Source organism: Cheilinus undulatus, linkage group 7, assembly GCF_018320785.1.
Source record: "Cheilinus undulatus linkage group 7, ASM1832078v1, whole genome shotgun sequence".
Lineage (NCBI taxonomy): Eukaryota > Metazoa > Chordata > Actinopteri > Labriformes > Labridae > Cheilinus > Cheilinus undulatus.
In genome coordinates this window covers 4,295,821-4,311,188 of record NC_054871.1, presented here as the reverse complement: position 1 = coordinate 4,311,188, position 15,368 = coordinate 4,295,821, and the positions used below count along the sequence as shown (strand labels likewise).

At 38.2% G+C, this 15,368-nt stretch overlaps 1 protein-coding gene across 3 annotated transcripts in view; it reads right to left on the bottom strand.

The window, feature by feature from the left end:
• The window catches only part of tut4 (terminal uridylyl transferase 4), a 42,529-nt gene that overhangs the window by 16,333 nt on the left and 10,828 nt on the right, over window positions 1–15,368 (bottom strand). For all 3 annotated transcript variants that reach the window (XR_005992089.1, XM_041791035.1, XM_041791036.1), the window contains exons 9-12: window positions 14,447–14,573; window positions 14,141–14,260; window positions 486–680; window positions 204–378 (exon numbers count right to left, since the gene is read on the bottom strand). Coding sequence is in view for 2 of the 3 variants with exons in the window: in XM_041791035.1 (XP_041646969.1) it covers window positions 204–378; window positions 486–680; window positions 14,141–14,260; window positions 14,447–14,573 (617 nt within the window). In the remaining variant the exon portion in view is untranslated. The remainder of the gene's footprint in view (window positions 1–203; window positions 379–485; window positions 681–14,140; window positions 14,261–14,446; window positions 14,574–15,368) is intronic.

Here is a 15,368-nt window from a genome sequence, read left to right as displayed (position 1 = left end):
CACAAAAATATACCAATACAAAGCACCACACCTCCCTTTCTCTGCATTCTAGATAAAAGCCCTCGAAGTCTTACTATTCAAGGGGAAAACTAAGAATTTATAGGGCAGGTATAACAAGTTTAATGGATGCAGTGTGGGCAGCAGGCTTCTACTGCTATGCTCACATGCCTTTAGGACATGTTGTAACAAGAGGAATCTCCTACCTTCAATAGCAAGCCTGCGACGAGGCCAGTTCTTCACCTCCCTGGAGAGAAGCTCCTTTAAACGGATGCTGATGATGTGTTCTTCAAGAGCAAACTCCAGAGTGTAAAAACGTAACAGCTCCAACCACAACTGGCCCAGTGACACGCCTTTCCCCAGGTCCAAGGTTAGCCGAGACTGAAAGCAGGGTGACCCATACAGAAATATCAATATCCTCTGTAAAAACATGATTTATGTCTAAATCCAAGGCTAAATCTTATTTGTTTTATCAAGATCTCACTCACCAGTCCTTCTGAGTAGTGAGAGTCATCAACTTTTTTCTGCTCTTGTTTTGGTCTTCCTTCTCCTCTAGTCTCGTTACGATTCTCCCCTCGTCCATCCGTGGAGCTCTGAGGTCTGCGCTCCCATCGGACGAACATGTCCAGTGAGATTCCAGTGAGGTGATACTCGTCCACACGTTTCACGTCAAAGCCTTCGATCTGAGCAAAGAAAGACAAAGGTGACAGAGAAAATGAGCAACATTAACGTTAATAACCCCGAAACAGCATTCATAGAGCTGACAAACTATTAATACCAGCTATTAATTTAGTTTCATGGGCCGCTAATTCAGTGCTTAATAGTTCAAAAAACCACCATAACAAGATGCATACCCTACTGGGACTTATACTGTAGAATTTTGGGCATTGAATATAAATTGAATATTTAAAACTCATTAATATACGAAAGCTAAAGTCACTATTTGAGGAGGGAGGAGACATCCCTAAGAGTGATATACGAGAGGGAGAAAAAAAAAACGACAGTGAAGGAGAAAAACAGATAACACAGCAATAAAGAGAGCAAGTGCTGGTGTCCTGTTGTTGAAACAGCAGTGATACAAAGAGAGCAGATGTTTTTTTCCTGATTATTTCACAGCAGTTTTACTCTAAATAAGTTAGAAACACATCAAACCTTCGGCACAGAGGAAGATTCAGGATTTGGTTTGACTGATGCTGAAGACATGCCTCTTTCTGCCTGCTATATGTCTTTCCACCCCTGCCTTTATCCTCACTACTTGTTTGATTCAACTGTTGGCAAATAGGCTTCATTAAGTTTCTTCAGCATCTTTTAAAAACGCACATGCTAACCTAAGTGTCCGTTACAGAAGGACACGGAGCAGAGGGGAAAGCCAGTGATGTACCCTGCAGACTGATCACAGCCATGCATAAACGCAGTCACCAATAAGATGACTTAAAAGTGGGGGGGAAAAAAAAAAAAAAAAAAAAAAAAAAGGAAAATATAGAGAGCAGACTTAATGCAGGTTTTTCTGGTTTATTAATGAAATTCAAAGGAAAAACTTACATTTAGGCAGTTTACGTTATTATAGGATAATCTGATTAATTTCGTCTTTAATTACTATAAGCATTACTTTAAATATTCTCTTACTTGTTTACTGTTTACTGTTCTTTCCTCATGTAAAGGTTGGGAATAAAAGTAAATCAATAAATTAAGCTGTTTTGGGGGTCCGGGAGATATTTTGTTGTGGTGGTATCGAAAGAGGTCTTGATGTCATTTGATTTTAGCTAGTACAGTACAAGGTTGTTATAGTGAACTAAAACTAACTTAATAACTAAAACTAAAATTCACTCACTCAGCCCCGACATCTATCCATAAAAAAATATAAAAATAACACTAAAACTAATAAAAACTAAACTAACACAAAGCATTTTTGCAAAATAAAAACTAAACTAAACTAAACTAACAAACCAGCAGTCAAAACTAATAAAAACTAAACTGAAATCAAACACAGAAAGTGAAGACAAAATTAAAACAAAAACTAATGAAAAATCCATAACTATTATAACCTTGGGACAATATCACAATTCATCTGTAACATCGCATCTGTGACATATGAATATTTTTCCAGTAATTCTTTGGAATAAAAAATTCATATTTAGGCTTTTAATGTAAGGCTAAACAACCACTTCATTTAACCCCTTAAAGCTGGTATCACATTGATCTAGTGCAGTGGTTTTCAACTGGTGGGCCAGGACCCAAAAGTGGGTCACGGAGCAGTTTTCAGAGGGTCATGACTAGGTGTCTGGGAAAAAAATGGTGGCAAAAGTCCTTAAGTCCTTATTGGACATGCATGGACACTTTATATTTTACCCTGTTTTACTGTGAAATTGGGTTAATTTAAATGTTTGATCAATATTTATTTTATCTCCTCTACATGCAATAAATGGTTAGATAAATGGCTGGTGGGTCCTGAGGCCATGCCAGTTGAGAACCACTGGTCTTTGTCATGTCATGTGATTAAATGCATGCTCACAGATGCATGTAAATGTCAATATGTGATAGCTGCAGTGGCTAAATAAACTTAATATAAGAGGGTGCATTAATGCACAGGATCTGCACAATTTACCAGCTTACCTTCATCATAATCTCTAGTCAACAGCACAGTAACTAGTTGAACAAACAAATTCATCTTTTCATTTGAAGGCCCTAAATCCAGTTAAAGCGCATGAGCTGTAATGCTACACTTTGCCACTAGCTGGACTGCAGCCTTAGTTATTGGACCAGCTTCCCCTGCTCTAAAGCCCGGATGCAATGTGAAGCCAGATACAATTTTTCCTATCCTTTTTTTCCAGTTATTGTCAATCTGTTTTTCTTTATTACTTTGCACATTAATTCCATGCCACCCTTGGGAGAGTTAAGGCCCAAGTTACCTCATTCAAAAAGTCTGGATTCTCCCCTACTTGTTAAATTAACATGCTTGCAGACACATTATGTTACTTTGTCCAGCAGCAGAATGGAGGCTTCAACAAGAGAAGAACAGGGACACAACTTTTACCTCTGTTAAAACTTCTCAAGGGGATGACAATATTTCCCTGATTGATCTGACAGACTTTTTCAGCTAAGTGAGCATCTGTCTGGTGTCATAGCTAAAAAACATATCCTATTGAGAAGGATAAATCCTAGAAATCAACATGGAAAAGAAAAGGGTATAGTGCTGAAAGTTACTGTCTGCCTGTCCAGATAGTCAAAAAGAGGGTTTTCTTAGAATCAAAACCACAGCATCAGAAGGTTGCATGTACTGGTTGATGTCATATTATAATTTTGGCACTAAATGGGCAGCATTATAATTACATTAAGTAATAATCTGTACGTAAATGTTTCAGAGAAATATCTTTAAAAGAGGACAACAGACTATGAGATAAGAAAAAGAAATCAGTCATACAGGCTTTAGTAAGAGGCACTGTCACTCTGCCAAGACTCATATCCCGACGCTGTGTCAGAGACAAAACAACCTGTCAGTCAGTGTGAATGTGTCAAAGACAAACACTCAGTGACCTTGACAAGTTCATGCAAGCAGAGCAGAGATACTGCTCAAGACAGCAAAGTGAAAAAAAGACGCTGAAGCTCTGCTAAATATCATGACTGTGCTTATATTTTGTAGCCTACATCCTTTAAAGCCTTGGTTCCCAACCTGGGGTCCGGGACCCCCCAGGGGGGGTGCCAGAGATCTTAGGGGGGGCGCGAGGCTTTGTCTGCTCTGAGGCTGCCAAAAATAGGTTTGCAAATCTTGACTAAAACCATGATAAAGCAGTTATAAAGTAGTTCATACAAAGGTCTTTTGTTAAGAAAAGTATGCATGGAACTTTTTTAGGGTTTTATCAGTGGAACAATTAAAATCTATGTTGATTTTTGGCAGCAATGTGTCACTTTTTCTTCTCTCTTGGGTCCTGGGGGGGGCTCCGCTTTTCTGAGGAGCGTGTAGGGGGGGCTCCAAGGAAAAATGGTTGGGAAACACTGCTTTAAAGTATGTTGTGGCTACACAGTGGAGTGGGAGTTGGTGCTGTTGCATCACAGCAACAACGGTCCTGGTTCTCCTTGGCCCTTCTGTGTGGGTTTTGCGTGTTGCCCCTGTGCATGCATGGGTAATCTGGCTTTCTCCTACAGTCCACAGACTTGCTCATTACCCCAAACTGATTACAGGTCTGACTGTGAGCATTGTTACTTGTTTGTCCTAAATGTCAGCCTTGCAATTGACTAGCATCCAGTCCAGGATATACCCTTCTCATCCAATGGCTGCTGGGATTGGCTCCAGCCCCCTGTGACCCCAAATAAGATAAGTGGTGTAGACAGTGGATCAGTGGATGTTGTACCTTTGACTTTGAGCAATGGGGAGTCATACTGAGATGGCTTGAACCACAACATCAAAAACAGAAGTTCAAGATAAGGATGCACAATATTAGCAGCATGATGTTGGTACTGGCAGATGTTAGGTTATAAAGTTAAATTGGCAGAACTGAAATTTTTGACAATATTTACAACCAATATATCAGCTTTAAATATTGGCTGTATGGACTAGGGCTGGGCAATTAAATGATATTAAATCGCAATATGGCCTGCTGCAATTTACAAATTGCAGAAGTTGCAATATTTCTTGCCAAAATATCAGTTTAATATATTCATTTTTTGCAGCAGCAGCAGAGCTTTTATGCACATCATGCAAGCATTCAAGTGTTGACACAGTGGTCCATTGAAGCATGACATACTTCTCACTGATCCCTGCTTACATTAATGTTGTTGCAACATGCTGCTGCTAGTAAAATTTCATCTCCTCCACCCCAGGCTCCTCCTTTATAGCTTAAATGTTGTTGCATCCTCAGATTCATGTTACTATGGATTAATTACTTCTGAAATAATTTCATTGTGTTAAATACGCATTGTCATAAATGTATATGTCCATACGAGATGTCTAGCTATGCATTCCCTTGAAAGTCGAAGCACGCTGCTTGACTAACCCAGGGAGTATCATTAAAGCATCTTTCAATAAAATGGTTAAATGTATGATAAGTGTGTTCCTGATGGAATGCAGGTTACGATGTAGAATGATTTATTGTTTGAAATTGTTGAAAAATACATAAATGAGGAACTAACAATAATTGCAATATTAGATGGCAATATTGTGCGAAAAAATTGTAATTCAAATATTTTTGTAAATCGTTCAGCCCTAGTATGAACAAAAACATCTGTGTAAGGCCAACAGGTCTACATCAGTTAAAGTCTTTTTCTTTGTTCAATCTAATTTTTTTTAACTTTAGTGTCTTTTTAAAGGACTTTTCCTAAACTTTTAAGTGTGTTTTAAAGACTGAAGTTTTAAGTCTGCGCTAACTATTTTATATTGGTATCAATATTGGTATTTGCAAAAATGAATTTGTAAATATTGACATATTAGCATAAATCCAGTGTTGTGCATCCCAAGTACTGGGTCATATTTCTAACCAAAAGAGAGAGCGAGTAATGTCTTAATTGCACAAATGCGTTCGAAACACTGGGAAAAGTTGGGCAAAGAGCTACTAACAGCAGTTTCACTGGAGGTTACCAAATATTTCTAATGTAATTTGTGCAATTCAGACAGTATGTAGGAGTTTAGCAGAAATTTTTTTTTTTTTTTTTTTTTTTTTATTATTAAAACCAATGAATCACCCAATATTCAGCATCTAGGATTGCTACCCTTTTGCCATGGTATCAAAAATACAGATGCTCTCAGATAATATAAAATGATACAATTTAAACCATTAAGACCAAACATATCAAACTGATTATATTGTGCTTAATAAAAATATTACTACTAGTTCTTATTGCACACTATCTAAACATCGAGCATTGGGCCTGCACTCTATTCCATCCACTTTAAATCAACATCAATAAACTATACTGATACAATAACATTATCTTAATCTATCTTACTTGGAAATAGCTTGAAATATCTTAAAAACTTCATACATAGCACACCCCTATGCCTCCTGTCATCCTGAATAAACTTTAATCAGTTTTGACAGTTGTCAGTTTTCTTTGCCTAGATTTAAATTTTCATTCAATCAAAAAATAGACACTATAATTAAACCTATGTAATGCCTCTATCAACACTTGCCCAGTGCACAATCCTCTACCAGACAACCAGGCCAAGCATCCAATTACGTACCACTTGTTTTCTACATACCTTAGCATGGCTTTAAATAGATTGAGAACTGTGAGCCAAGTAAAATATGGGTAAGCTTAAACCCTAGAAACATCATTCTCATCAACGGAGTTGACTTTGTGAACCCAGATAACCCTCAGGTAGATGACGCTACCTGAAAAAAGGAGTGGCAACCTCCTCCTAGGCAGCTAAACCCCCTCATATGATACTGAAACCTAGCATGCTTGCTCTGCTGTCCTGAAGGCTAAAGGCTGCTTTCTGGATTTGAAAAAGAAAATAAATCGATAAGATACTCTAATCTATTTGCATCTTTAATCCGCAGCCTATGTTGTCTAGCGATCTAAATGTAAATTGTCATTTGGACGTCACTGTTAGGGGTGGTTACAGGTGCAACAACACCCATTTCAGACCATGCCAAACAGCACAACCAAAGAATGTTATCATGGTGACAATGTTAATTATCTTAAATATTCAACCTCAGTACATGTTTATTTTTCTTAACACTGCAGAGAAGTTTGTTCTGGCGGTCAGTGCTGAAAAACAGACTAGAAGTATTGTTTCACTGCCAAAAATATCAAATGACTACAAAACAAAATAGGTCATTTTAAGGCTACATGTAACCATGAATGTTTGTGTTCCATTTCAAAGAAATGAAAGAGCTTTATTCACCAATCCTGTTTGGAATCTAGAGCACTCTTTTGCACAACTGACTGCAGTGATTATAAAGTTTCTGTCTTTCTCAGACACGTTTCTGTTATTAAAGTTTTGTTGGAGTGGAGGGAGGATGGGTGTGCAGTGGTGGGCAATCCAAATAAAGTGGAGCGCTGGCAGACAAAAATGGGAACAATTTTGAGCTTTGATCTGAGCAGATGAAGAAGAAAATTGTCCTGTAGTAGCTGATAGGGATGTTCTGATACCATTGTTTCTTTCTAGATATGATTTAGATACCAGGCCGATACCAAGTACCGATCCGATATCAGTGTGAACTTTCTGGACTGACTGTGCAGAGTAGCAAATTATTTTAGACCTATATTTGGCTCAGAACATGGCTCAACCAATAGAATCATAATGTAAAGCATCTCTGTGACCCTTAAGTTGTTTTCCTTCTGTAAACTGAGTTTTACTGCTAAATATTAAAATAACAATAATACAGGGGGCTGCATCACAGGCTCTCTCTCTCTATTATGCTCTATTCAGTCAGCATGACGTGATTATGGAACAGACCCTCACAAAGGGTAAATAATATGGTGGTTAGCATTCCAGCTAGCGGTAATAAATGAACATAATTCGATTAAAATGGAAAAAGGACGTTAAATATCCACTATACTGGTGTGGATTTTTTTCATAAAAGTCCCCAAAAGTCACATGAGTTCCAGGGTTTCTGAAAATGCTGCCGCAAGGGATTCAAAGGCATCAATGGCATCAATGGTAAGGCATAACGGCTAGATTTGAGGAAAAACAAGTAAGAGGCAACGATTTATGGTTCACAGGTTACAGGAATTCGATTACATTGAACTTTTGATCAACTGTGTCACTTCTTGTCGTGTACGACAGTGTCGGTCTGGAAGGCATTTTAATGATCACATTCAGAGCAGTGTTAATTTCGTTGATTAAAACTATGACTAAAAATGTTTGTCGACAGCCTTTTTTTTCCCATGACGAAAACGAGACTAAAACTAACAAAAAGAGATCTGTGATGACTAAAACTGACAAAAAGTAAGTTTAGTTTTCATCAAGATGACCAAAACTAGACTAAAATGTAATGTCGTTTTCGTCGGGCATTCAAATTCTATGATATGTCTCTTCTGGTGGTAAATCTGTCAAAAAACAATGCACTCCAGGTTTAGCAGAGTGCATAGATCACACTACCATGACTTGAAACCAGATTTAGGCAAGAAAATAAACGCTTGGGCTAAAAGGAAAGACTAAAAACATGAGGACTTTTTATGGACTAAAAATAGACTAAAATGTTTTGGAGTTTTCGTCGACTAAAACTAGACTAAAACTAAAAAGGGTATAAGTGACTAAAATATGACCACAACTGAAATGCATTTCATTTAAAGACTAAAACTAAAATTAAAAATAGCTGACAAGATTAACACTGATTCAGAGAAAAACTGTCACGAAGCCACCATTCTCTGCTGCTGCAGTGAGCCTTTGTTTCTTCTTTGGTGCTCTAGAAACAGTAGCTCGTGCATGCAGTGCTTCCCGGCAGCGAGGAAGAATTGATTTCTGGTTTATAGCGCTAACATTTAACATGGCTAAACGAAGCAAAAAATAAAGCTAAACCAAACAGAATCATATTGGTGCATAAACTCTTGTACTTGCTGATACCAATACCTGAATTTTAAGCAGTATCAGACGTATTTCCGATACTGGTATCGGAATCGGAACAACCCAAGCAGCTGAAGCCAGTGTTATGATTGCACACTACTACATCACAGCCAGAGTATTTTTTTAGGCTTACACAGTATCACAAAGCTAAAACACTATCTATTCCCAGGTTTTGAAAGAAATATACAGAACCAGGTTGTTTATACCTTGGTTTCTTTCTCCATCCTTTTAAACAACTCTACATAAATGTGCAGAAGGGTACAGGGTTTAGTTTACACTGTAGTGGAGCTGCAAGTGTCTGACACAGCCTCTGACACCAGTGCCTATTTTATTCACTGGGTCATAAATACTAGGGATGTAAAGATCCATCGGCTTAAAGCTGGTATCGGCCAATATCAGCCAAATGATACAACATGAACAGATTAAAGTTACTGGTGGTATCCAATCAATCTTATGCTGGCATCTGGTATATCCAACAGTCAAATCATAAAACAGATTTATTAAAGGGCAGAAAAAGTGACCTGTTAGATAAACTGACCTGTTTTCATGGTCAAACTTGAGTGAATTACAGAATTTCCATTTACCATATTAAACATACAGGTGTTTTAATGGAATGGCAGCGTCTGCTACAGACAGAGAGCAGAGGAAAGAGACAGCTAAGTGTCACAGTCCCTCAGAGTATTGTATTGTATACTGTCTAGTCTTTATGTTTGTGTATTACACAGGGTCATCTGAGACAAGTGGGTCCTGCTTGAATTTTATTTCACTCGGGGTTAATAAAGTATCTATTTATGTAATTGTTGACATTATAAAACTAATGACCTGAAGACATTTTGTGTAGAACTTTATACAGTTTTTGTGCTGTAATCACCAAAATAATGAATATGGGTAGCTTCATGCAGGTCAGCTCTTAGCCAGTTGATATTTTTGTTCTCATGAGGTGAAAATAAATACTTTTGTTATGCTGCAAAATGCTTGCAATAAGGACCCTGTCACTGGTAAAGTCAATGTAGAGAAAACTGCCAGTTTTTTCTACTCTCTTTTGGGATTTCAAAATAAAATAAAGTTTGATCCAATTATCATACTATTATGTTAATATTCTTATTGTCTTTAAATATGTATTTTTAAAAAAATTAACAGTCAGATCAGCCCTGATCACCTATACAGAAACCAGCCACAAAGGGGCAATAGAGTCATTCTAATGACTCTTCATAGCCAGAGCTGTCATGCCATCCATCACTGAGTTTGACGTCAATCTGGAGTGTTATGACATGTGAAATGCACGTGGAGGAAACAGATCTTTTGTTTTGATTCTCAGGAAGTGAAAGCTGAACTTCCAAATAGCCTGAAGCGGAAAGTTGGCACGGAAAACTGCACCTTTAATCAAGAGTGGATTGACAAGTATGTGCTTATCAGGCCAGTTTACAGAAATGCTATCCCCGTGTGCCTATGTTTTGACTGAAGAGTTATTTCAGTTGACATGTTTATTTAAACTTTAAGAAATAAAGCAATTACTGCACAATAGAAAGTGTGAAAATAATGACAGATAAGGCCTGCATGTGAAATAATTAAGGCTGTCAATAGATTAAAATTTTTAATTGCGATTAATTTCACAAATTCCATAGTTAACTCGCAATTAATTGCAAATTAATCACACTTTTTTGTCTGTTCTAAATGTACCTTACAGTGCTATTTCTCAAGATTTAAATACCCTTATCAACACAAGTGGAAAAAATGCTTTCTTTATGCAAATGTTTGTTCATGTCAGCAACCCAAAATAACAACAGATATAGTCCAGAAAATTCTCTAGTCTGAGCTCAAAGATAATGAAGGCTCCAAAAATACACTGAGAGCATATCATGGTAAACTCAAGCCCAACAAGCCACAACGGATGGAGATACTGACCTTAATGTAACATCACTGAATAATACCACAATGCAGAGTCAAACTTTAGACTTCTAGAAGTTCACTCCTCTGTTCTCAGCAGCTGAACATAGAACAACAGATCTCATCATCACACATGGACATAAAGAAGTCAAGTTTCTGCTGAGAGCTCAGCAGTAAGGCACAGACACATCTAATGGTGTTTCACTGTTCTGATGTGAGTAAGATGGACACATCTGCCCTGCTCAAGAGAAAAAGCAAATAATTACTTAAAAAATGTCTGCTATTATTTATCATATTTTTACTTTCAAACTAAAAAATGTAGTCCAAATGTAAAATAAATGCTGCCAGTAAGAAATGACTGTCATCAGTCCAGTAGATTTTAGGGCTGTCACTTTTTATAAAAAAACAACTTCGAACGAATTTAGAATATGACAATGTGATGTTCGAATATATTCGAAACCCCCCCCGTACCGCGACCCAACTCACGTACACAGTTAAATCCAAAATACTTCCACACAGCGCTTCTAAGATGTTTTAGTGTTGTAATTGTCCATTTGTTGCTTCACTTCAAAGGCCTTCCATTGTAAAATAGCATAGCAAATAGCAAAGAGAGTCTTAATGGAGGTCAAGAGGGCATAAAACGGACAAGTTTCTCTGAGGGCGCCCTCTGCTGGGTCGAATGGCAAACTACTTTAGACTGCATGATGCACTGATAGAGGGTGTATTTTGACTTTGAACGTCTCATTTCAGTTCGGATACGAACTTTTATTCTCAGGTTTGAAAGAATGTTCGAATTTTGAATAAAAAGTGACAGCCCTAGTAGATTTACTGGAATGATGTCAATAAACACACATTTGAAGCCTCTTTTCAAAACTCATGAACACACAAAGTAAAAGAAGTCTCAGTTGAGAACTTTTAAGGTGTACTAAGAGGACTTAACCATCACTTCATTCTTCAGATCATAGAAGAGCTATGGATTTAATCTAAAACTATTTTTTTCTTTGTAAAATAAAGGAGACCCACCGTCTAATAATGCTTGCAGCTTATATTATGATACTCTACAGAGCTCATTCACTAACCTCTGCTCTCCTGTCACACACCAGCCTCTGCTGCTCTGTCTCCTCCTCCTCCTCCTCATGATGCAGCTGTATATTCACCATGCATTAGACAATCTCCTGTAGGGACTGCAGAGTCTTTGACACTTTTGCAGCATCTTGATTGACTGTTATTTAAATTTGGCGTTTATCTGGCGTTTCGTTTTTTCCGAATACTTTCACTTTCAAGCAGGAGCTGCATGGGGATGAGAGCGGACCTTAAGGAGACGTGATCGGACCAGTCAACAGTCAATAGCGCAGCTGCGGTGCCGGTTCATGGCAGATATAATAACCTAAATAAATGAATAAATCATACTGGCCCAAAAGTGCATTGGCACACCGGGATAGCGAGTCCATCCCTGCAGAGTTGTCTGAGTGTCTCCGTTATAAACAAATCCAGCATGGAGGGGGGCGGCTCTCTGCATTAGCGATGTGCATGGCCAGCGAGTGGTCCAGGCTATATAAGACTCTACGAACTTCCTGTAACTCCGTTCATGTTGACAGTAGGAGAAAATAACTTAAGTCTTATCTGACATGATCTGAAAGCTGAACCTGTCATTCAAAAGTCTCTGTCCTTTATCCATTTCTGCTTGCTTGTACCGCATCACGACGGCGCCACTTCCTGGTCTGGCAAACTACGGGATGGGTCGAGGGTCATACAGAACGCGCGTGCGTTAATCGTGCGACAAAAAAATTAGCGGCGTTAAAAGTAATTTGAGTTAACGCGATATTAACACGTTAACTTTGACAGCCCTAGAAACAATTAAACAAAATATTACTGCAGAGGTACCAGTTTGCCCACATTCCTAGATGTAGACAGTATAAGGCACATGCAGCACTTCAGAGGAGAGGAGGAGGACTTGTTTGAGCTTCACTGATCCTAAACCACAACTATGTGGTGCATAACCAATGCAGCAGGCAGAGTGTGGTAGCCCAAACTACTGGATTAATATATGCTGACAGATTTATGTACAAATAAACCTTAAATCATTTCAGATAAAACTTTTTAAACTGTTTTTGGGTCATTTCAATAGTACTACTAGTTAATATAAACATAACTAGTGATGCACAATAACTATTTTTCTGAACCGATACGGATAACCGATAATTTCCTTCTCCTGATGACCGATCACCAATAATAACCGATATATTTTTTTCAATTGTTGATTTAACAAAAGAAGTTTATTTGATGTGTTTATGCACATCGGGGGGTAAGAAGGGGTTACTATGTAGTGAGCAAAGATATTTATAACTCATTTTAACTAATATCACTCGTGTTTTTCAAAAAACAAAGAACCATTCTGACTTTATAACTGTTATCATAGTTCACTTTTCTTAGTTAAACATTTGTGTACCAAGTACAACATACAAAAACATAGACATAGGTTTTCCCCCATAAAACCAAATGATAACAGGCTGTTATGCTTAACAAATGGAGATATTTGGGGGTCTGTTTTTTTTTTTTTTTTGCTTAAGCCAGAATTAAAGCAAGCTGATGTTTGACATAAAGATTAAAAATATGCACTGACATAAGTCTTATCAGAGATAGGTTAAGAATGTAAAGTCCACCGTGGTCTGTGGCTACCTTCTGTTCATAACGTCGATCAGACTGAATGAAACCACGTTAAACAGAGCAGGCAGGTATACGTCTATGAAAGTAGCGATGGATCAGGAGACTGTCAGACTGATTTTGTTATTATAACGTTGCGCCTTTTGGCTCTGGCAAGCTTTCTGCAGTTTTCAAAGCCTGCTAATGCCCGCGGCTGAGGCTAATGGCTGCTGCTGCTTCGTTTTAACGTCATTAGGATGATGACTCTTAAGTGACTTATAAGATCCGTCGAGGACTTCTTTCTACTCTTTGCGACCTTTGCAGGGCAAATTCTACACACACGGTCGTGTTATACTCCCCGTCAATACTGAATAACGCCATCGTGTTGTCAGCATTTTAGCACAGGGGCTGCTACTTTCTCTTCTTCTTTGGTGCTTTAATAGCAGGTCTTGTACTGGGGCGCCACCTGCTGTTTCGGAATGTGTAGTCTCCTGAGAAAGTGATGTTATCGGGGCTCGTCGTAATGATATCGGACCGATAAGAACGACGTAATAATTTTCTGTTATCAGCCCGATAACTATCGGCCCCATAGTTATCGTGCACCCCTAAACATAACATTAAAATGATATCGGACCGATAAGAATGACGTAATAATTTCCTGTTATCGCCTGATAACTATCCTGCTATAGGCCCGATAGTTATTGTGCACCCCTAAACATAACATTAAAAAGAGTAGTTTTCACTGATAATTCATCTTTTTTGCTGTTGTATTGATCATAAATACTGCTTCATATTCATATTTTGATGGAGAGATTTTACTGGTTTCATGAACTACTAACATTAACTATGAAAAAAAGGTATCAGTCTACCCTCTAATATAGAGCTTTTATGTAATGCTTGACAAACACCACAGAGGACAAGTTAGCGATAACAAGTAGGTACAATCTGAATTTCAGTCAGTCCCTCTAAAACTTTAGTTAGGGAAACATGAGCAGAAAAGGAAGTGACAGATCATACACAACAGCGCCCTGATTTTGCATCCAGATGTCATGAGCTTTTAAGAAATGACAAAGGGAGATTTCTTTGAGTAACAGTTATTTTACATACCCAGTGGCCCAGGTAGACAGGGAGGATGGGATCTTTCCTCTGCTGCAGGAAAAAGATGACCATGAGGGCGAAGGAGTAGGAGGGGATGCCACCTTCAGCCTGGCAGTCAATGTGACACAACTGCAGCAATGTCAAGAGAAAAATACAGATTTAAGTTAATCTGCATTTGTGCCTTTACAGAAACAATTCAACTCACTCATTTACAAAAAAAAGAGTCTAATGTATGCTACAACTTTCAGCTCCATGTCATATGAGGAATATATCATGTTTGTACAGGGATGGAGGTGCTGTCACTCTCAGGCTTACCCTTGCCCAGTAGCGGAAGGCCAGCACCAGGGGAACCAATCTGGGCTCGAGTTTAGCTAGGGCTGCCAGGTGATTGGTGGTGAGACAAGCAACATCATTGCCTGCACTTACTTTGCACATCAGACCACTGCACAGAAACAGAGGAAAGAAAGATAAATAGAAAGGGTTGGATCAAATTCTTACATTCACAGTGTTGTACTGACAGAGGACTCAGGGGATATAAAAGGTCAAGGATCAGGATTACTATGAACTTTGATTTAACAACATCTTAATTTGAAATGATATAATAAACTTGTTAAGCTGCCTTGAGGTGCAGCCAAAACCATGTAAACATATCAAATCCTGCATGTTAAGCCAGCAACACACAACATAGTTTTCAGCCTGACATAAGGGCAGATTTGCACACTTTGACTATATTACAACTCCAAACCACGTCAGAGCCTCCCTAACCTTGAACCAAAAATATCATACGTCTGACATTTGCAATTGTGGTTGGGCTTCCTCTGGCAGAATACCCACAACAACCACTGAGAGTGAGCAGACTTGGTACTGTCACCAGCCGGATGTTACATGCCAAACAGCTTACAAACATTAACACAACTATGCCTTCTTCTCAGCCAGGATGCCATCCAAATCTTTTTCCTCATTTTTGTATTTCTGCCATAACTGTAATGCACAGCAGGAAGATTTTGATAGTCCTTTGATTTTGTATTTTTCTTCTGAAGTCAGGTTTGATCACGCAAGTTCATGTGAGATCTCGTGTGGGGAATCTTCACTTTGGGACTGCTTCAACAGACAATGTACGTTTTTGTAAAGCATCCTTGGGTTCCTTGTAAGGGGCTATATAAATCCAAGATTATATTATAAAATGTTTTTGAGTTTTCATCTACTAAAACTTTAAATACCAAAATGTGACAAAAAC